Raw genomic sequence first — 23,985 nt, forward strand, 5'->3', positions numbered from 1 at the left:
TCTATTATTTTTTATGTGTGTTCCAAAATTCATTGTTTATGCACCACACCCAGTGATTCATGCAATATGAGCAGTCATTTGTACCCACCAATTGGCTCACCCAACCCCCCACCCTCAATAAAGGAAATTATGAGAGTTGTCATCAAAGAAAATCCCGAGTTTCCTAGGATGAAAATTTTGTATAGTATACTGAAAGAAAAAAAAAAATCACAGACTCAGATGAGAAATGAGAGCATTTTATGGGATAATGAAGAAATAAAGTCTGATAAGAAGTCAGAGGCAGACTGCTGTATATTCAGTATGGAAGGTGGTTCAGGGTTTTCTTTCAGGTTTGATACAGAAGAATGAGTTTGTTCAAAGTAAATAGCTTTCCACCTGGGATTTAAAAACATAGTTTAAACAATAAATACTGTGGGTATTTATGTATAAATAAATATATAAATATAGCTAAGCAAGCACACATATATACAAACATATACAAACACATTCATACATATGTCATATGTATGTGGATATGTATATGTATAAGTCCATATGTATTTAATGACCTATCAACTTATAAAACAAAGATGAGTGATTTTTAAAAATGAGACATGGATAAAAGCCACATGTATAGTTGTAAATTCTCTAAAGCTATTTTAAAGAAATAAATAAAATCTTAATGACTATCAGAATATGTACCTGGTGCACATAGCTGGTCAAATCCTGTGACTTATCACAGACTTCTCCTTGCTTCATCCATTGTTATTTTTTTTAGGTTTTCACTTTAGCAACAGATGTGTTTTCAATGGTTTCAATATTTTCAATATTTGTAATTTCCTTACCTTTTCCTAGGCCTTTATCTGTCTCACTGGGAAACTGAAACACTGTTGATGTTGTAAGAAACAAGGCCATATTCATCTGGAAAATAGGGGGAAAGTTTACCATTTTTAAATCTCCAACAGCCAGATTATGTCAGATAGTACAGATACATCAGGTCTAATCTTTCCAATAATTTTCCAAGATAGTCAATCACTTCTCCATTTTCTAAATCCAAAAATGTCCTATTAAAGTTTAAGGCACTGGATGCAGTATATTCAACTAGTAAATGACAGAGCAGGAATTCAAATCCTTCTTGACAGACTTTGTATGACATTCAATGAGTAACTAACAGCATTGACCTTTCAGGGAAAATTTTTATGGTCTTTACAACATCCTAGTAATTGTTTTGGAACCTAATCTATCAAGACTTTCTTATAATATTTCAGAATATTGCCTGCTCCCCTTCTCAAATCAAAGTCCATCAAGGTTGCACGAAATGGTAAGTCTTGGCATTAACAACAGCAAAAATAACAACAAAGAGACCTTGAGGCTGAGCATGGTTTACATTTCAAGTTGAAGAGGCCCCTTCTCAGACTACATCAAAAGGATTCTAGGAGTTGAAAAACTCTGGTAACTGGGAAACGACCGAGTCAGAATATATGTCAGGGAGGAAAAAATATCAATATATAAAGTAAAACCAGTCATCATTTAGACTTTCATGATGGAGGATAATTTTGGAAAATTTAGTAGCTCAGGGAGTCTTAAATCCAGATATCATGTCCCGTAGCTTTCAGGCATGGCATTGCTTGCCTACCTTTTTCATAATAATCATAGGCCATAACTGGGGCTGGCTGAATGTTAGACACAAGGTTGGTTTGCTCAACAGAGAAAGTAAAGTGGTTTGCTGTACCCAAAACCTGTAAAGATACAAAGTATAAATACATGAGGTCTGCATCACACAAAGACACAAATCATAAGTACATTAGGTATAAATACATCAGCAGGTCTGCAAAATGAAAATCGCGGGGCAAATGATCTCCAGAAGTTCATGATTTACCCAATTAAACAGATCTAAGGTATCAGGATCTTACATAATGACAAAATAATGAGTTTGGTGACATTAAATGAATGAAATTTTAAGTTCCATTGCTTATACTGAGGTGCAAGAAATTTAGTTGAAAGCGTTGAGGTAATGTAGGCATTTGTGTTACTTGTAGCAGTGTACACTTAGAAGGGATGACTCTAAAACTCATGCCAGCCTTTGTTGGAGTTCAGGTCAGACTATTAAAGAATTATACATCTGCTCTGTGGCCATACTATGTTAGATGCTGTGAAGAACGAAAAACAGGGACATGATATTTCTGACTTGAGAGTCATCTAGTAAAGTAGCCAAAGCATGTATGAAATAATGTTAGAGTCAACAGGGAGAAGATAAGTTATCAGTGGGATTGAAGAACACTGATTATTTTTAATGTCCCGTATTTTCTGACAAACCCTATGATATATACAGCTGATCCTTGAACAAGGCAGGGGTTAAGGGCACCAAGCCCCTGTGAGGTTGAAAATCTGCATATAAATTTTGAATTCCCCCAAAACTTAACTACCAACAGCTGTTGACCAGAAGCCTTACTGATAACATGACACATATTTTGTAGGATATTGTGTTTTTATGGTATTTTTTACAGTAAAACAAACTAAAGAAAATGTTATTAAGAAAATCATAAGGAAGAGAGAATATATTTACAGGATTGTACTGCATTTATAAAAAATTAAAAAAATCCCATGTGTGTGGACCCAGGCAGTTCAAACCTATGTCGTTCAAGGATCAACTGGATATATTCATTTACATGTGAATAAAATACAAGCATCCAGTTACCTTCAGAAAAGAAGAGAAAGCCATGGAAGAAAAAACAGTTACTGCTCAACTTACAGTTTCCAAGTAGAAAAGAACGTGGTCATTCTTGACTTCAGTCTTCATGACTTGGCCATTGTTTTCAAGCTTTATACAAATTGGCAGGGAGGGATAGGACAATAAATAGTAAAGAATACCTTCCAGTGTTGAATGTTTCATGCTTTTTACTTAAGTAATTGTCAGGAATCTATATTATGGATGTTCCCTGTGCCATGATATTTTCATAAACACAAGTAGTGACTAAATAAAGAACTAAATTATGAACTATGGGCAAATGACTGCCAGTTGCTACAAATTAAGAACCCTGTCTCTTCAGCATAACAGCAGAAATAAACATGAACTCTGAATAAATCTGTTTAAAGGAAGAACTGCATGACTTTATTTAGCTAATGAATTATTTTATCTGCACGCTATTGCTTCATCTGTGCTGAAAGGGTAGGCTTCTGTTATTTACCTCCTCAATGGATGCCATGACTGGCGTAAATCCTGACAGCATTTTTATATCAACGAGGACCATATTGGAGTTATTGCGAATTCCAGTATACCTGAAATTTAAAAACAAACACAAGTTAGGACAGCAGTCTAGAATAATGACCTATCTTACAGCAAGGATGGTGGGTACATAGATACCAAGTGGCTTTATGTCTGGAGCAGAGGCAAAAAGCTGAAGTGGGAACACCCAAGGAAAGTCACTCTCAAACATCTGAAAATAGGCACAGACAAGGGACACATAAGTTGGAATAAAGAGCAAATTATCTGGACCTGGAATCTCCCAAATCTCTTTTAAGCTTACCTGAGGCCTCAGAGTCCTAGCTTATAAACAAAGCTGATAAATTTATATCGTATATACTTATGTTAGTCTTAGATTTCTACCATACTTAATGGATATCTTTGTTTAGAAAGCAAGTTGAGAGTTCCATGGTGTATGTAGTTCTTATCTTAGCTCTGATGTTTAAGATGTTTAAGAGATTTTCATTTGGAAATCCTAAGAAAAATTCCGCAAAGGAAGTTTACTCAGTGTTTCCCCACATATTAACAAGGGCTAAAAACTCTCTGGCAGCTATAAATTATATTTTAGCTCAAGAGGATTATTTTGCCTACTCCAAAAAATAAAAATCTAAAATTTTGCTCTATGCAGTTATAGAATAAGCATCTCTAAGTTTTCTCAGGCTGGCCCACCTGTGCTTGTCTTTAGAAGGAAAAATATGCTCTCTGTTGTCCAAATCCGACAGGACTTCCATACACGCAAAACAATGGAGGCATTGCTGGAGTATCAGTGAGGCAGAAGCTTTCAAATTTATACCCGTCTACAGTATAAATTTTACTTGCATAAATACTGAACTGTGGTGTGCACACAGAGAGGTAGAAAGAGACTATGTTCTAGAAATATCACCACCAATATATCAACTCATTGTGGTAACCATCATTAATATTTATTTTGCTACTGTTTAAAACAATTATTTTTTTCATCTATTACCATTGTTCTAACCCAGGAGTTGATATCAAAATGGAACACTTACTTGATGGTTACTGTCAGGTCAAAATTACTCTGGAATGTATCTGAAGAGTTTTTCTTGGTCATTTCCAAGGAAAGGGAAAATCCAGATGCTTTTTTAGGTAGTAGTACATTATATCTCAGGATACCCTGGAAGAATAGAAAGTCAGAAGACAATCCATTCATTTATTTTGTAGTAAGAACTGAAGGACTTATTTTTTCTCTATTTTCATTATTATTTTTTTAAAGATTTATTTATTTATTTATTTGACAGACAGAGATCACAAGTAGGCAGAGAGGCAGACAGAGAGAGAGGAAGGGAAGCAGGCTCCCTGTTGAGCAGAGAGCCCGATGCGGGGCTCGATCCCAGGACACCGGGATCATGACCTGAGCCAAAGGCAGAGGCTTAACCCACTGAGCCACCCAGGTGCCCCCCTATTTTCATTATTATTTTACATCTTAACCACCAAGGAATAAGGCAAAATGCAATTGTTCAGTTTTTAGAAGGTGCAAAAATCTTTATAAACAAATAATCTTGACATAATGGAAATATCAGAATGCTTCCCAAGAGTGACATTCTTTTTGAAACCCCTCAGTTATCCGGCTATGCTTAAGAGTAAGTATCTCTTCATAAAATGACTTTCATTTTCAGCTATTGATTAGAAAATAACAATGAAAGAAAGAAAAGAGATAACAATGGACATACACAATGGTAAGATAACACTCCATCTATAACTCAAAGGATAATCTAGCTCTTTAACTGGCAAATATTTATCTCTGTATCAAGTAGATTTCTTTTTTTAAAAAAAGATTTTATGTATTTGATAGAGGGAGAGAGGGAGCACAAACAGGGAGAGCAGCAGGCAAAGGGAGAGGGAGAAGCAGGTTCCCTGCCAAGCAGGGAGTCCAAAGCAGGCCTCCATCCCAGGACCCCAGGATCATGACTCGAGCCGAAGGCAGACGCTTAACCGACTGAGCCACCCAGGCACCCCTCAAGTAGATTTCTATTACCTGGATAAATGCACAGCCTTGTCCTTCTACATCTACTGTATATTGTCCATGTGCTTTTGTTAGTTTCAAACGCTGGACCAGTAAGCGGTTGTCATTGTTAATCTGGAAAATCTCATTGGATTGTTCACTGATAAAGGTGACAGTGTTTTGATCATTAGAGAAGGTGGACTTCATGTAGTGGGTTATGGCAAGAAGACAGACAGCAGTATCCTGCAAATAACAGTAGAAGCAAAGATCTAAGCTCATTGTGATGCAGTATTAGTCATCATTTGACCCTGAACTTTAAAGCAATCCATAAAAATATTCCCAAGTCAACAGAATACAAAGAATCAAATCATAAACAACAGGACAATACATTTGCTCATGCAATTGTCATTTCATCTCCCTCGACAAATCTTAGATTTTAGTAGTCTAAATGATTTCACAAAGTGTAATCTCTGCTGTTGCAAATAGTGCCAAACCACTTCTAAAAATTGACATAATGTAACATTGTTTATATAACATTATTATCATATAGTAATATTTTCATTATGTCAATTTGCTACGTATTTTGGCTGCCTTGTGTAACGCTTATGCCCATTGATCTTCAAGGAAAGGAGTCAGAATCAGAAAATGATGTTGGCAGATTCATTAGCATATGGTCTTATTCAGAAACTAAGACTACACCAAAGAAAGTAAGGAGGGAAGTGAACATTTCCTTTGTGGGAATGAAACTGCATTTCTTTGAATTTTGATTTTTTTCTGTTAAAACATAAACCACTATTCTTTTTATACCCCTTTCTTCTGTTACTCTTTCCTTTCATTTGTGTTTCCCAATGTATACAGCACAGAAATAGAGCGAAATCTTTTTTTCTTTGCTGGTTGATATGTGCTATCATAGTATCATTGGATATCTAACTTATCATTAAGACTCTATGACAACAATATCTTCTAGTCCTATATTCTACTTCTACTGTGTAAGTGGAGGTATAAATTACTCATAAATTCCTTGAAAAGATACCTTAATTTATTTATTTGTATATAAGGAATTCTTACTAGTGTCTGTTATACAAGAACTGCCCAATTAATAGTTGTTGACTAAATAATAGGATATGTAATATCAAATATTTTTCATCTCAGGAGGCATTTTCTATGATTACCTTTGCTGTCTAGATAACTGAAGAGAAGCATCTTTTGCAATATACATATTGTTATTAATATCAGGACCACATCAGTCACCTGAGTGGAAGAGAAGCCCCCGTGGGAATTCATCTGTTGGGCAAGCCACTGCACAATCTTACTCGCATAGGTGAGGTCAGGAGTTTTCTGGGAAAGAACAGCCAACAGCACATAACAAGTCTTCTCAGTCTCAGCAGATGGTGCATGAGGAATAAAGGATGGGGACGCTTCTGTCTTGGGTTTATTTGCTCTTTCCCAATATATTAAATTATCTGAGGAAAAGGAAAAATTTTCACACAGTCCGAATAAACACCATGAATTACACATAAGAACAGTGCAAATTCCATTCCTGGCCTCTGATGTGGGCTGGGATATGTCTCCTCAAAATTCACATATTCAAGTCCTAATATCCAGTACCTCAGAATGTGACTATATTTGGAGATAGGGCCTTTTAAAAAGGGGATGATTCCCTTAAAATGAAGCTGTTAGGGTGCACCCTAATCCAGTATGACTGGAGTTCCAATAAGAAGGGGAAATTTGGATTCACAGAAGGGACACCAGGTAGGCAGGCCCACAGAAGCCCATGTGAAGACAAAGGGAGAAGACACCCATCTATATGCAAAGGAGAGAGACTTTAGAAGAAACTACACCTGTTGACACCTCAATCTTGGACTTCTAGCTTCCAGAACTGTGAGAAAATAAATTTCTGTTGTTTCAGCCACCTAGTCTGTGGTATTTTGTTATGGTAGCCCTAGCACACTAATAGAGCATCCAGTAAAACTTCTTAAGGTTAAAAGTCATGTGTGATGAGGTCCCACAAACAGTACTTTTGGTCTATGGCATGGCCACCATGCTTGGTTTCCTTTACTTCTTTTCACATCTGAAAAGAAATTAGCAGAATGAAGAAAGAGGGAAGTAGAAAATATACAATGTTCTTTAACGACAAAGGGGCCACTGAGAAATTCTGTAAGAGAAATGGAAGCATACCAGTGATGACAGGGTTCCCATATGATTGCTAAGTAAGGTTCATTACTTTATTCTCAAGGTTATTCCCATCAATAGTAAAGTGAATAATAACACTTACTTGTTTTGGTAGCAGATTGATCCAGGATCTGGAGTAAGGATTCCACTTGTTTCTCTCTTTCTGCTAATGCAAACGCATAAGCTAGAATCGCATGGATGTAGCCATTAGTGACACCATCTTCCAGGGCCTCCTCTAGGCAAAAGAGTCCATTTCGTAGAGCAGGGAACTAGTCAAGAGAAGGATAATATATTTTAAAATAATACCTGAATGCTTTATAAGCTTGCTGAATATTTAAACTAAGCATTCTTTAAAATGTATATAATATATCCTTGAGGAATAGTTTACATAGAAACCTATGATACACTCATGTATTATTTATACAATTTAAAAATATTGTTGAAATTCATTTTTAATGGCAATATTAGTATTTGGGAAAGAAAATGTAAGTAATACGAAAATAGTAGTTTTATATCTCATCAGTTATATTATTTTAATTAATAATATGAATTTCTTCTATGAGGCAAAGCATATGAATGAATTTATTTTTAGACCAAGGTATTTTACTCTAGTGCTTGAAATAGAGGCTTATATTTCTAAAGACGATTTTCGAGATATACTAAAGACAGTGAAAATTCCTGATCTCTTAGTTCAGGAATAGATTTTTGAGTCTGATAATCTGAATTTGGGATTGGGGAGTAGCCAATATGAATCATGCTTAACTCGAAAATGTTTATACACTGAATTGGGTGTGTAAACACCCAATATTCTGACAAACAGAAAATTGGTTATGTCTACACACAGAATAGGGGTTCTTAACCTAGAATTCATGGCTGAACTTCAGGCAGTAGCTCAATACCGGAAATGGTATGAAAAGCTTGTGTATGTGTGTAGTTGTGTATTCTCCCTAGAGAAAAACTCAAGAGTGCTCATCGCCGGTTTCTACAAATCAAAAAAATGTTGAGTAGCATTCACTTAAGGGGTGGTCATGTATTAAGTGCTCTCTTGATGTTTCATTCAGTCTGAGAATCTGAGATCACTCTGAATCCATAATTGATTTAATGTGTATTTAAGTGACTGGAATTCAAGAATGATGGAAAGCCGTACGGTGACATTGAGTCCAGCTTCAAGGAAGGCTCCAACAACATATGCAGTGAATAAAATGTCCTCTTCTTCTCCACCCTAAACACAAAGGGAAAATTAACCAGACAGGACAGCAGACCACAAAAAACAAACAAACAAACAGCATTCAGAGGGCATTGGAGATCCACTGATCTGGAATAAACCTCTCATTTTCTCTATTTAAGCAAAAGATGACCTCTTTCTTCTTTAGAAAATGAATATCAAGGAGCTCAGTTTTCAAGGTGCAAATAACTGTAGAAGGAAACACTAAAATAAGATGTGGGGATCCATTTACATTATAACAAGTTCTATCGCTATTCCTCTGCAGTGTAGGTTTTTATTTTTCCTTTGCTTCTTCTTCCTAACTCAACACACACACACACACACACACACACACACACACACACACACACAGAGTTATGGAAGAGGGATTAGGTAAGATCAAACAAACTGAAGCAGTGATCAGGTGAAATGAAGGCATACTAAAGTATCATATCAGAGGGATTGTTTTCAGAGGCAAATATGAAAGTTAGGAGAATAAAGAACACAGAAGATGGAATGGAGGTGGACAGCTATCTGCAAAGATGGGAAATTAGAATGGAAAGTGCCTAGTGATTTACCTTAATATGGACAGGGAAAGGGAAGCTGTGGGTACCTTCAAGGACATAGTTCATCTCAGTTGAATTTTGATCCACAGCAAGCGAGGCCTTTATGATTTGACTTGAGAAGGTATTGAAAGAGTGTTTCACTGAAATGTTGTAAATTACTAAGTATTGAACTTTCTTGCCATCCATAAATAGGAATGAATTCCCTAATCAGGATGCCCACCATTGACATATTGTCTGGTTCCAAATTTATGGATGTTTCCTTCCTAGGTTTCTTTTCTCTTCCTTTGCTCCTGTTTTCAGTTTCTCCCCCAAAGGAGACTAGTTGTATGGGAGAATTAACACAGTGAAGCAAACCACATATTCATGAAGAGGTAAGTCTAGCTAGCGTTAGCGTGTGTGCCGTGGAATGATGCTGTTGACCAGTATGTCCTGGGCCTATGACCAGCAGACTCAGAAAGGGTAATGGTCCCAGGAAAAATATTCCCGTTCCAGGTTAGTTAAATCAGACATAGGAAAGGTAGGCAATGCAAAGGGGCAAGGAAACCTTGCTCTATTAATTTCTCACCTCCCAGACATTGTTGAAAATCTTGCCATCACTTTCAAAGCAGCCATTTATTTTCTGTTTGCTTGAAAGCCAGATTAAGGTCTCTTTTTGAACTTGTTCATCAATGTAAACATATTCCTTCATTCTCTCTAATGTCTTAAAAGTAAGGGCACTGAGCCTGTAATACAAATCACTAGTTAGAAAGAAGTTAGATAAAAAAGAAATGTCATCAAATCCACGGGGTCAGCACCCTTATTCTCTTTGGATAATGGATGCATCTAATTTGGCCAATGATGACTGTAGGGAATCTTTATTGATAGTGCATTTTTCCCTTTGGGTCCGTAAAATGTTATGAATATCAATATGTAAAAAGAAAAGTAGGTCATTTTCAGCATGTTTACAAACAAGCTTCTTGATTTGTGGTTAATTGGATTATCTATACATGGAGATGGAATGGGTATAATTTGATGCTGGGGGGCCTTCTAGGTTTTTTGTTTGTTTGTTTGTTTTACAGAGAGGGAAAGAGGGTGTGGAAGGGCAGAGGAAGAAAGAGAGCCGGATGAGACCCTGAGATCATGACCTGAGCTGAAATCTAGAGTTAGATGCTTAACTGACTGAGCCATCCAGGTGTCCCTGGGGCCTTCTAATTTTCTTTCCTCTCCGTTGACTCTTTACATGGTTCTCTGAGAAGTGTGGACTAGCCTGTGCCATTTTCCACAAAGTTAGGCTATGGAAGTACAGGGGTTTGTCAGTAAATGATAAGACTTCTAGGCAAATTGTCAGGGCACTCCAGGTGTATGGCTGCATTGGAATTAAGAATAATACCTTCTCTGGTTCATCTCCATCCATTCACTTTGAAACCCACTTTGCTTCCAAATCCTACCACACTCAACTCTCTCAGCCTGTCCCAAGCCCTTCTCAGATCATCCCTCTATTATTTAAAATAAAATTTTCGTCTCTTACCACATGCTTCCTTTCTGATTCCTCTGCCGAAACACACTGTATGAGCCATCATAGTTTTTGAAAGACAGCTGCTTTTGATAACCTAAAGTACAAAATGGTAGGAGATTATCTTTTTAAGCTAAGCAAATTAGAAGAAAAAGAATGGCATACTGCAAGCCCTGTGTTTGGGTTTTAGACAGACGAATTACTAGATTGATCATTTCAGTTTTAATTTCTGAAACTCAGGGTCCCTATTCATAGTGAGAAAAACTAACTCCTACTTTAAAAGGTTTTAATGACAAGATATTACATGTGACTATGCCCAGCTCAGTAACTGGCACTTAACTAATTAATACCTTTTAATACCTCTTTAATACCTTTTCCTTAAGGTTAATTGACTACTCTGTCATTTTTCTGAAAAGAAAACCTGAAGAAATTGTACCCATGAGCCTTTCCTTGATATCATATTTCACAAGATTTATATACCTCTTCTCTACATACAAATCCAATCACTTCATTGCAATGGAACACCACTGAGCCAACCAATATAGAAGTTGATAAATCAACTATTTATAACTACTATTAGTAACAGTAGCAACAAACTAGGTAGCTTGGCAAAATATTCAGATTAAAAAAACTGAGCTCATAATTTGAAATGTTATTGTTCTGAATTATGAAGCTAAATGACCACACATATACTGAAGTAAAAAAAAAAAAAAAAGAATAGTGAGGACTCAGAACACACCAGTTCAGAGTTCAGACCCACTTTCTCCCCATGAGAATAGCTTATAATGATAACTTTGTGACATCTTAGTATTAGTAAAACTTGATTTTATTTTTTATAGGCAGAAATTACTTAAATGGTCTCACCATTAGACAAGAAAAAGAAAGCCTTAGATTTAACTTCTTCCGTTAACTGTTTAGTAGATTTCAGATAGTCAAGGACATAGGTATCCGATGCTAGCAGGGCAATATTCTGCTCTCCACATCCATATGGCATTTGGAGAAGATTCTCCAGATTTTGCATCGCAAGTCCTAAAATATCCCCTAAAAATAAGAAAAGCTGAAGGTTACTACTGCTTATAGTTGGCATCTCAGCATTAGTAACTGTGGATAAAAGAGGCATAACAAAAGCAGGAAATATTTAAAGTTGCATTTAAAAGGTGGAGATAAGGAAAGTTTCTGTGAGGTAATTCTAAAGAGGAGATAGGCATGAAGGGTGAAGTGAAAGGAGTTTATGGTATGAAAATATTTCTGGAAATCTCATTACCAGAGAGAGGGGGAAATTAGATAAGAGTGTGTTTGTTTGCTTGGTTGTTATTATTATTATGCATGAGTTTTCCTGTTATGACGAAATTCCCACCATCTTTAACAAGCAGGGTTTATTCTGATTCTTCAAAAGGGAATTTAAGGGGCCTCTGGGTGGCTCAGTAAGTTAAGTGTCTGCCTTCGGCTCAGGTCATGATCCCAGGGTCCTGGGATCGAGCCCCAAGTGGGGCTCTCTGTTCCGCTGGGATCCTTCTTCTCCCACTCCCTCTGCCTGCTTTCCCAGTCCCCCTGCTTGTGCTCTCTCTCTCTCTCTCTCTCTCTCTGTGTCAAATGAATAAATAGAGTCTTTTAAAAAAGGGGAACTTAATATTTCAGATGCATGAGTTATATAATAGAAGGCTTTATTTTCTAAATGCCAGTTATCATCCAGTGAAACAAGCGTTTCCTAAGGACATGGATTTGAAAATGGTATGTAATCCCTTCAGATCCCACATGGAAACAAGCATAGAGAGGATGACCTTCAATAGTACTTTTCTCCAACTAATACTTAACAGAAAAATCTCTCCATCCTGTTATTGTAAGGATTATTATTTTTTAAAAAATTACCTCATTTAAATTTTTCAAATCATCGTGAAAGACAATACTTAACCAACTTACCCACAACAGTGAAAAAGGCTCTGGCGGATCCTTCTACCACACTATCTGGCAAGTCCAAAACTACCTGCTTGGAGGCTTTGGTCCCTAGAAAGAAAATATTGATAAAAACGAAAGTGTGATAACTTTCTTTTCTAAACAATAGCGGCAGATGTGTGGGACAAACATATTAGGAAATAGATTCTGTTATTTACTTTTATTTTGCAAGTTGCTTGTTTGAAAAGATGAAATTGCCATCTCTGACCTAGTTTGGAATAATGGTATATTCAGAAAATGGTATATATGTGTGTATTGGATAACGTGGCCCTTATTTTCCACTAGTTTAGTGCCTCAAGTACTTATGTATGAAAAAAATATAAAAAACTACTGACAGATTAAAGGGCACACACAAAAGGAAAAGCTTGGAGACTCCCGCTGAAATCAGATCATCATCAACAAGTTGGCCACAAAGCAGGAGACGGGGGGCAGTGATGTAGGTCTCAGTTACTTTATCCCAAAAGTACAAAGAACCTAATCTTGATCTTCCTCTGTCCAATACTTTGCTGCAGTCATGACGAGAGGAGCCAAAAATATATAAGATGGGGAAATGGGCCGAGGCAGACCAGTGTCATAAGTGAATTAAAAAAATACCTCATAAATAAATAAACTTTTTTGTTAGCCAAAATTAAACGATGAAGATAGGGCATGAAATGAAATAATCCTCCACTAGCTACTGAAAAGGGAATCACTGAAATGACTCAGTATGGCAAAGGAAACAATGTGGAAGGAGAGGAAATAAACTGATAATTTTTCTTTGGGACTAATTTGACCACCTAAAGGATCCTCTTACCTTTTGTACAGATTAGGAAACTTTGAGTCATTTCCCTTTCAATACCTTCAGGCTGTCAAAGAGTAAACAAAAACAAGCACAAAATAATGAGTCTGGGCCACCTTCCATGTAGGCATAGCTGGCACCCGTTTGTCTCTGGGAGGCGAGCCATTCATTGTTCCCCTCTGTTAAATTTTGAAAGTCACCGTGCATTTATTTCCATGACCTACTTTAGACCCTGTGTTCCCATAGGTCAGACAGAGATAACTTTGATGTCATTGTGGTACACTCTCAACTCCTCTTATCCTGTCTAGGATCTCCAATTAATAAACAAAAGTGTTTTGCAGAGTAGGGACAGGCCAAGAGGCAACTGGAGAAATATGCACTGGCGAGTGTTAGTTCATTTTGAAGATGATGGGAACCACATGGTAGTGTAGGACAAGGACTCTCTGATTTGAGAGTCGGTTAAAAAAAAGGAAGGAAAGAGCAACAGGCCTACAGGAAACACGAGTCAGGAGCAAGCTAAGTGCCATCAAGCCTGTTTCAAGTATTAAGTTTTACTCTCCTAGGGTCAGTAAATTAATTTTAATTAAATTAATTAATTTGGGTATTAATTAAGGAAAGTTAATTAAAGAAAATGAATTAAATTAATAAATCCAGGTATTAATTAAAGAAAGGATGAATTTTATTGCTGTTTTAATTCATATAAAATGATATATCTTGCGTGAAAGTAACTCGAGTCCATTAATTTAGCCTGTTCAAGAAGAACGTCTTTTCATATTTAACTTTATCTTGGAAGAGCTTGAGAGTTTCACATGTACATACCTCTACCAACAGACTTTTGACTACAGTATCTTTCCAGTTTAGATTCTGATGCTCAGGTCCTTCTTTTGGGCAGGCACTACTTTGTCTGGACTCAGCAACTATAGTGATATTCACTTTCCCTGGAAAACATTCCCGGATGTAAGTTAAATGACGACTGGCCCCTTCTATAATGGGAAATGATTAGAGTCTAATGAAGCACATCTTGGACTGAATGAACTGAATACTATCATCATATTTATGCTTAAACCAAAATAACTTGCTCTTTTTCCTGCCTGAAGATAATTTGGCATTTTCTGTTTTATCTGTTTCAAGATTCCTTACACTAAGAAAATGATTCGTTACCTAAAAAAACAAAACAAATTAAGTAAACGAACAAACAAAAACCAGAATCAGACCTATAAATACAGAGAACAAACTGATGGTTGCCGGAGGGAAGGGGGTAGGGGAGAGGAGCAAAATGGGGGAAGGGGCGAGGGAGATCCAGGCTTCCAGTTAATGAAAGAACGTCATGGCGATAAAAGGTACAGCATGGGGAATAGAGTCAATGTATTGTAATAGCCTTATGTGATGACAAATTGTAGCTATACTTGTGCTGAGCACGGCATAGCCTACAGAGATGTTGAATCACTATTTGTACACCTGAAACTAATATAACATTGTGGGCCAGCTATAATCAAATAAAGAAGTTTTTGAAAACCAACCAAACAAAAAATAAATGACCCATTTACTTAATTAAAAAGTAAGACATTTTAAGGAAAAATAATAATTTACAAAACCAACAGAGACAATTCCTTGATAACTGATTGTTTGTAAAGGTTACACATGCCCATATAGGAACATAACATCAAATAACCAGGACTCTTAACTTATTCCAAGTTTGAACAAGCAAAAAGAGTAAAATATGCCATAGTGGAAAGGCCATTGGATTTAAACGAGTGTTAGCAAGGAATCCATTTTTTTTAACTTCTTGTGAATCATAGGTCATGCGATTAAAGCTGATCTTCAGTTTCGTTACGTGTAAAAATTAGAAGACTGAAAAAGAGATTTCTTTTGTTTCACTATTACTGAATACCTATATACCAATATATATATATATGTATATATATATCCGTATATATATATATACATATATATATATATACACAATTTACTATTCTTGTTTTTCCTTGCTGCTGTGTTTTGCCTCATTTGTTTCTTTTTAAGAAAGCCGTCAATTCTTCATTCTTAGAACTGTGTCCCCCACTTAAGGTCATAAAACTTGCTGTAAAAAATGCCATGCAGTGTTCTATCTTAATTGCCAGGGGAAGATTTTTAAAGACCTAGAGTAGTTAGAACAACTGAGAAACAAAATCTAACAGGAAAACTACTTTTAGACCAATCTCACAGGTGAACTAAAATGATCTCATAAATAAACTCTTTGCTTCCCCAAAAATACAATGAATAGGGGACATGAAATAAAGAAAATTTTAATGACAATTTTTACATAAATGATAATAAGTCTTATGCATCTACCACATCTAGCTTTTTCTGTTTACTAGACTCTTTTTTAACCCTTCCCTTATATTTTTCAACAGTCTACTTCCAAATTTATTTCTCTATATTGCAATAATATATGCATGAAGATGTTACTCTTCTCAGTGTTTTATCTCCACCTAAGTGTTCAGTGTTTTTGGTGTCTCAGGATATATTTAGTAAATCTGCAAATCCTGGCAATTTGTGATCAAGGAGTAATTTTGGGATAAGTGACACACGTTCATGATGACAGGTGAAGAAGTAAGTTAGAAGTGAAGGAATTGGGCAAAATTAGTGAAAATACCACCTTCTTTTAGGATATGATATATGGATTTGATAGATCATGAAAACTGGCATTTATATCATATTTCAATCCCATTATACAAATACAAATAGTTTTATACAAATGATTGGTAGTTTTGCTTTACACAAGCATGAGCTACCAGAAACTAGATTATAAAAATAGGATTTTTAACTGAGGATTTTTAAAAAAAGAGAGGGAGAAAATTATGTTTGTATAGAGGATGTATGGAACATAAATGAAGGCAATACAAATAAGCTGGTTTTCCCCCTCACCTAATTCACCCACCCCAAGGATTAAGAGTATACTTATTGTGACGAGCCCTGACTAATGTATAGAATTATTGAACCACTATTTTGTGCACCTGGAACTAATATAACACTATATGTTAACCATACTGGAAATAAAAGTAAAAAAAAAAAAAAAAGAAAAAAAGGAAAGGAGAAAAGTTTGGCTTTCCATGAGAGATTGGCATACACATAGCTGCTTACCCAATATCTTAGGTAATAGAGTCCAGACATATGTTTTCCTCTCTCCAGGTTGGATAACCTCACTGCCATTGTTTTTAGGGGTGCTGGTATTTGCCTCAAAATCCTGAGATGCTTCCAGCTGAACAGAAATCTAAAAAAATCGCCATGCAATGAGGGTGGCACTCCAAACACGTGGCTGTTACTAATCCTCTTCCCATCTTGAGAAAATTAACTATTTTAAGTTAGCAAAAATTAAAGATACCAAATGACTTCTCACAAGAAGAAAAATAAGGTAGAACACACATCGTTATGAAATGGCATTGTCAAAGCGGTATTTAAATCTTTGCTGTGAATTCAAGCAACTGTCTTGGTCTAAGGAATATGGAAACAGGTCTTATCACTTTATCATACCATTTTGCCCTTGAGAATAAAAAGAATATGGTGATATTCAAGGAAAATATCAAGGGATCTTTTGGCCTTGTAGATTTCGTCCCTAGGTCAAAGGGAAGAACTTACCTCTACACATGTGTTCAGGTAGCTGAAGACATTGACAATCAGATCAGATTGTTCATTTCGAACAACTGAAAAGGGCAAGGTCATTTCAACAAAGAAAGGTTGGGAGATTTCCAGAGTAGCTGTTGATGAAATGCCAAATCCAGCATCACCATTCACACAGAAGCCATCTGCCTGCCACTGGGTTATAGTATCAGGGATGCGGAAGGACAGATTTGCCGAGCCTGAGGAACTAAGGAGAGATCATTGATGAAACGTATTCTTTGTCTCAATGAGGAAACTAAATTAAGTCCAGAGCAAGCAAAAAGCTTTTTTTTTTTTTTTTAAAGATTTTCTTTATTTGTTTGTCGGAGAGATAGAGAGTACAAGCAAGGGGAGCATCAGGCAGAGGGAGAAGCCAGGAGCCTGATGCAGGACTACATCCCAGGACCTTGGGATCATGACCTGAGCAAAAGGCAGACGCTTAACTGACTGAGCTACTCAAGTGTCCCATAAGCAAAAAGATTTTAACTGAAGGTTAAAAGTAAGCTAAAACGGTTAGACAGGGCACCGGGTAATAATCTTGAGAGCTGGATTTCTATGAAATTTATCCTCAAAAATATCACATTTCTTAGGGAACCCGGGTGGCTCAGTTGTTAAGCATCTGCCTTCAGCTCAAGTCACGGTCCCAGCATCCTGGGATCAAGCCCCACATCAGGCTGCTTGCTCTGCGGGAAGCCTGCTTCTCCCTCTCTCACTCCCGCTGCTTGTGCCTGTCTCTCTGACAAATAAATAAATAAAATCTTTAAAAAAAATCACATTTCTTTAAACAGTGCATTTTTAAAAAAAAATTGAGGTAGTTTACATCTATCTGCATGAGATTAATAAATGAGAAACAATGCTATAGAAAAAATAAAATACATGGTCAGTACATACAAATGAATAGTATAATGTCTTTTACAAATATGGTACTGCTTTATATATCCAGGAGTAAAGTTTAAGAGATCACAACAAAAAGAAAATAGAAATAAAGACATGTAGGAGGGAAAACTCAAAAACTCACTCGACACTGACGAGGTCCCATATCCATGTCTCTGGAAAGTTTGTTCTTACTGTTTCTCTTATAGCCTGTTCTACATAGCCAAAATTCTCCTTCATGCTTTCGTGAGCTAAAAGAAAAAGAAATGCTTTCTTAGGAGAGAATGAAGGTATGGGCTTCAATGACACATATCTATTGCCATGTGTTTAACCACACAATGCTTTGCTCCCGGGGCTCATTGCCAATAAATATGCATCTCAACCAAGGCATCAGTATTTTGTTGTTCAAATCTCTGTCATTATTAAAGACAACAACAAACAGACACAAACAACAAACAGCCTACATTGTTCCTCCACAACCAAATTTAGAGAAAGTGATGTTTATTCCATAAATGGAGTTTCTCATTTGAAATTCTGGTGTCTGCCAGTTCCACTCTGCTAACCTTCCCTAGAATTTCTAGTGTTATCAATATCACTAATTCTAAAGAACACTTACTTTCACTTTCTTTGCCTCTAGGCTGTATTTGGCAATCATAATCACAGTGTTCTTTTTAAATAGTCCCTGATGTTAACCTCTGTGATGTCATATCTTTCTAGTTCTCTTTTTTGCCATTGTCATTTGAAGATGTAATTTCTCCCTCTTTGACTTGTTCCTAAGAGCTGTTTTAGGTTCTCTTCTTTTCTTTATTCACTGTTTCCCCATTGATATCCTCACACATGACACCATTACAGTACGTGAGCTGATGTCTCCCCTCCCTCCCCCCACGTCTGTGTCTCCTGCCTGGACCTCTCTTCCGAGTTCCAGACTTATGCGTGTCATAGTCTTATGCACACATTTTCTTTTCAGTTGCATTTTAAGTGAAACTCTTCCAAAAGCAAATGCATTATATCTTCCACCTACTACTCTCCAGTATTTCCTGTCTCCATGAAAGGTACCAAAATCCACTCACCCAAATCAGAAACTTAAGAGTTGTCCTTGATTCAGCACTTCCATCCCTCATTTCCTATCCTAACCAATCTGATGAAAACTGCTTGAAAACAGCTCTCAAATCTATCCATGGTTCTCTATTTCTATTGCCTTTAAAAATTTATTTTATTTTATTTTTTTTTCAGTGTTCCAAATTTCATTGTTTATGCACCACACCCAGTACTCCATGCCTTTTTATGGTAGTCCAAGCATCACCCTCTCTCAATTTAATTAGTAGCATTTAGAATATTTCATACAAACAGCCCAAATCCCAATCTCCTTTTCCACAGAGCAGCCAAAGATAACTTTGAAAAACACATATTAGATTATTGGCTGAAAACTTGTCATTGTGCATTATTCATGAAAATGAGTTCCAAACTCTTTAAATGCCCTTACAAGGTCTCCACGAGCTGTCTACCCCTCTTGCTTCTGCTGTCTTCACCCTGGCCTGGAAGCCACCTTTCTGACATTCGGAATTTATTTTCTTAGCTAGTGTTTCAGGATATTTTCCTCCCTGCTTGGAATGCCCTTCTATCTCTTTTTGTGGTGCATTATCATTCATCATTGAGGTCTTGGTATAAATGCTCTTTCTTTCAGGGGGATATAAGAGGCCCTTGAGAAATTGAGAAATTTACATCTTCTATTCATATTCTTTCCATGTAATGTACTCTCCCAAGCCTTTTGGAATTACCTGTTTCGTTGTAATACTTCCCTGTTAGACTAAAAGTTCCAGGACAGTAAAGATTAAGCCACTGCCTTTACAACGTATAACTCAGTGCCTGTAACTCAGTAAATGTTTGTTGAGTGACTTAACAAATGCCTAACAGAAGAAAGAAGATATTAAAATGAATGACTTTAGGTTTCAGCACATTTTATTGAAAGATACTAAAAAGTTGAAATGTTTCTGATAAGGCTTACTGAATATGGTGTCATCAAGGAGCAGAAAAGTAGAAAGCTTCAACCTCTTGACTAGGACTCCAAAGTAGTTTCAAACTCGACTTTCTAAGGCCTCTTGACTACCCCCTGAGTCCACACTTGTATAAAGTTGTCAGGCCTTTCATTTTTCTCATGTAGTTTCTGGTACTCACCTTCAGGATCAGCCCCACTTCAATTAATGGACTAATTCAACGTTACATAGAAGGATTTAAGAGAGTTGTTCAAGTATTTTCAGACTTGGAATTCAGCTTTGATTTTATTTCTGTTTTGATGATTTGTTTCATTTTTCTTCTCTGACTAAATTTCTGTTTTGAAAATCTGCTTAATTACCTTATTCATCTAAGACTATGGCTGATTTTTGTGCTTACAGGCTCTCCAACAGAAAATGGACTAATAGTTTAACACACTTCTCTGATGCCAGCTTTTTGGCTATCGGGGAGTTAAAATACCCTTTCTTTTGAACTCTGTGTATTATGGTTTATACATAATAAAGGTATAAGGGCTCCATCAGGACGCCTCATTCTCAAGTATCACACTCACTTATAATGACTGTCTTCCCACATCCCTACACATTGCCAGCTTCCTATGCTCTTCTGACATTGTGCTCTACCAATAAAAATAAACTTCGTTTCATAGCTGAAGCTAATTCTTCTTTTTAACAAAAACCAAACCAAAACAAAAATCATTTCCGGTCTGCCTTATCCTGCTTTGTTCACTTGCAAGATGTCTAGTTGTAGCCAAAAACATGGTATAATTCACACCCAAATCCCAATTTGTAGAGTTTTATCCCATATATACCCAATTCCATGAATTCTTTTAGCCATCTCTCAGACACGAAATTCTAGATTACTCACACACAATTCTAGATGGGGCATAACTGTACATTGGTGCATATTCTTCTGAGGCTAAGTACAATGGCCCAGGGAATGGCAGCCTTCTCTCCATTGAACATACTTCTGGTTTCCGATAATGAAGATTGGTAAAGACTTTCAGACCCATAGCCTTCAAAGAAAAAAACAGCAAAAGAAAGTTGTGCATTTCTTTCATGTTAAGACCCAAAAAGTCCTAACAACTATACTATAATCATAAGGAGATGACACAAAGGTTTCCTCTGCTAGCAAGGGTCTGGGATTTTAGAAGTCAAGTCACCACTATTGCATGTATGGAAAGTCTTTAATTTGGAAAAAAAATGATAAGCACTATGGCTTATCTAACAATTATGTGCTAGGATTTGGATAAGTATTTTAAATCATTCCCCACTTAATTCAAAGGGAAAAATACTTCTGATATAAGCACTATCATCACCCTAATTAACACCAAATAAACACACACACACACACACACACACACACACACACACACACACAGAATGCAGTCAGTCTTTTGGAGAATTGGGACTTAAGCTAAAGTCTGCCCAATTATATGCCCCTTTTCTTCTATACCTTTGACCTCAATTGTAAAGATCCTTTTTAGAGGCCTCAGCATATCCAAAGGATAACCTCAGTATAGATAGAGTTTGGAATATATTTTAGCCTCCTTATTTGATGAGTTTTGCATAACATCTCTTGCAATAAATTGAAAACTGTCTCATTACTTCAAACATAAGGTTTTTATATCTTCACTGCAACTAATTTATTTTTTAAAAAAGAGAAAAATCAACAAAAATTAATATCTCCTTTTTATAAGACAATTGCAGAGTGATCTTTAAACAAATTATGGACACCAATCTCCAAGAATAGGAACAAAAGCACACAATTAATAAGACATAGATATGAATTCTGAATACTAAAATTAAAATTGAGATGAAATAATTTTTAAAATCTTAAATGATCTTACCCTGAGAATATCATGGATGTCTCCATCACCATAATTGCTTACAGGTACATAATACAAACCATTGTAAAACATATCCTTTTGAGGAATGCAAGAGTCAAGCTTGCTATCATCAAGGTTGAGCCCATGATGGAAATAACCATATAGTTCTATATTTGGAAGCAATCTGTACACCTATGAGAAAAAAATCACATGGTTCCCAATGATTTTAAGCATTCTTTTTATTTTGACAAATTTGGCAAGTTTTGTGCCATTATAAAGAGGAAGAGGGAAAATTAGAAAATCATGTTTCAACTATCACACCAATATTGGTTTAGGCAAAAAGTATCAATGGATGCTAACTCTAAGGAAATTTTGATGAGGAGCAGGGTATACAAATAGTTTTAATTTGCTTATTAGTTGAAGGAAGAAAGCACAACAAATTGCTTATTAGTTGAAGGAAGAAAATAGCCCATGGAGATATATGGAAACACCTTTATCAGGTGATCAAAATTACTATCACCAATGATGGGCAGATGGATCTTGCATACCTTGAAAAGTGCACAGTATCATGTATGTGGTATTCTGGACAGAGATGTATAATTTTGCCCCAATCATGAGAAATATCAGAAAAAACTTAAAATGAGGAACATTTATCAAAAACTACTTAGGTGGTTTAGTTTAGTCTGTTAAAAGTCTGACTCTTGGTTTTGGCTCAGTTCATGATCTTGGGGTCATGAGATGGAGCCCTGTGTCAGGCTCCATGTCATGGAGGCTACTTAAGTTTCTCTCTCTCCTTCTCCCTCATACCCCTGCTTATACTGTCTCTCTAAAAAAACAAAAAACCAAACAACCCTCCCTACAAAACCCCAAGACAACAACAACAACAACAACAACAACAAAAACCCAAACAAATAAAATATTTGGCTTAAGTTCTCCAAAATATCAATTTCATAAGGGACAAAGAAAGATTGTGTTCTAGGTTAAATGAAACTAAAAAAACATGAGTACCAAATGCAGTATGTTATCCTGTCTTGGATCTTGTACTAAATTAGGAAAAATATGTGGCAAAGGGGACATCTGATCCAAAGTATTGAATCAATGTTTAATATTCTAAATTTGACAACTGTATTGTAATTATGTAGGAGCATATCCTTGCTCTTTGGAAATGAACACTGATATATTAAGGAATAGTGTAGCATGAAGGATTCAACCCACTCTCACATGGTTTAGGAAAAAAAATGGAAATGCTATGTATATATATGTGGGCATGTTTGTGTGTGAGGGGGGTGGGGAGACAGAATGAGAAAGGGAAAACAAATGTGGCGAAATGCTAAAAATTGGTGACTGTGGTAAAGAGTACATGAGAGTTCTCTGTATAATTCTTACATCTTTTAAAATTATTTAAGACTCCATGCTCAGTGAGAAGTCTGCTGGAGATTCTATCCTCTCCTTCTGCCCCCACCAAAGTAAAAATCAATAAGTAAAATCTTTTTTAAAAATGAGGACAGGGGAACCTGGGTGGCTCAGTGGATTAAAGCCTCTGCCTTCGGCTCAGGTCATGATCCCAGAGTCCTGGGATTGAGCCCCACATCAGGCTCTCTGCTCAGCGGGAAGCCTGCTTCCTCCTCTCTCTCTGCCTGCCTCTCTGCCTACTTGTGATCTCTGTCTGTCAAATAAATAAATTTAAAAAATCTTTAGAAAAAATGAGGACAACTGTATGGCTCAGTTAGCTAGGTTTCTGACTCTAAGTTTCCACTCAGGTTATGATCTCAGAGTTGTGAGATTGAGCTCTGAGTCAGGCTCTGCTTAGTGTGGTCTATTTGAGATTCTCTCTCCCTCTCCCTATGCCTCCGACCTGGGCTTTCTCTCTCTTTCTCTCTAAAATAAAATAAAATAAAATAAATAAAACCTTTAACACTATTTAGAACTAAAAATTAAACTTACATAATATTAAAAGTAGAACAAACTTTAATAATATGAGTTGGAATACACTCATTTATATAACTTTGCTTGATTTACACTGTTAATATGACTATAGATAATAACCAAGGGCAACCTCTTTTGGCTCTAATATCATATTCTCATTCTCTTGAATCTTCTGGTCTGGTGAAGTGCTTCTGGAATTTTCTATGGTGGACCTTTAATGGTTTTCCCTCAAGGTGGTTTTTCTAAGACTTTGCTACCTCCAGTTGTAGGAAGAATGAGCGGAAGCTATTTAGTCTGGCTCCATGAAACTCTTAGAAAGTATATATATATTTTCCACTTACAGATATGTTTATCCTTT

The 23,985-nt window shown here is 36.3% G+C and overlaps 1 protein-coding gene across 1 annotated transcript in view; it reads right to left on the reverse strand.

Annotated features, from left to right (window-relative positions):
- Positions 1–220: 220 nt before the first annotated feature.
- Positions 221–23,985, reverse strand: part of LOC116866181 (ovostatin homolog 2-like) — a 43,370-nt gene continuing 19,605 nt past the window's right edge. Inside the window, exons 16-36 of the mRNA XM_032854940.1 lie at positions 21,723–21,893; positions 20,741–20,888; positions 18,009–18,114; positions 16,970–17,198; positions 16,475–16,604; positions 14,171–14,289; positions 13,367–13,418; positions 12,541–12,624; positions 11,485–11,661; positions 10,636–10,717; positions 9,694–9,850; positions 8,506–8,580; positions 7,462–7,627; positions 6,438–6,649; positions 5,220–5,429; positions 4,234–4,358; positions 3,168–3,258; positions 2,732–2,800; positions 1,616–1,718; positions 825–900; positions 221–375 (exon numbers count right to left, since the gene is read on the reverse strand). Of these exons, the coding sequence (XP_032710831.1) occupies positions 848–900; positions 1,616–1,718; positions 2,732–2,800; positions 3,168–3,258; positions 4,234–4,358; positions 5,220–5,429; positions 6,438–6,649; positions 7,462–7,627; positions 8,506–8,580; positions 9,694–9,850; positions 10,636–10,717; positions 11,485–11,661; positions 12,541–12,624; positions 13,367–13,418; positions 14,171–14,289; positions 16,475–16,604; positions 16,970–17,198; positions 18,009–18,114; positions 20,741–20,888; positions 21,723–21,893 (2,559 nt within the window). The 3' untranslated portion in view covers positions 221–375; positions 825–847. The remainder of the gene's footprint in view (positions 376–824; positions 901–1,615; positions 1,719–2,731; positions 2,801–3,167; positions 3,259–4,233; positions 4,359–5,219; positions 5,430–6,437; positions 6,650–7,461; positions 7,628–8,505; positions 8,581–9,693; positions 9,851–10,635; positions 10,718–11,484; positions 11,662–12,540; positions 12,625–13,366; positions 13,419–14,170; positions 14,290–16,474; positions 16,605–16,969; positions 17,199–18,008; positions 18,115–20,740; positions 20,889–21,722; positions 21,894–23,985) is intronic.

Source organism: Lontra canadensis, unplaced genomic scaffold (assembly GCF_010015895.1).
Source record: "Lontra canadensis isolate GAN:19392208 unplaced genomic scaffold, GSC_riverotter_1.0 scaffold9, whole genome shotgun sequence".
Lineage (NCBI taxonomy): Eukaryota > Metazoa > Chordata > Mammalia > Carnivora > Mustelidae > Lontra > Lontra canadensis.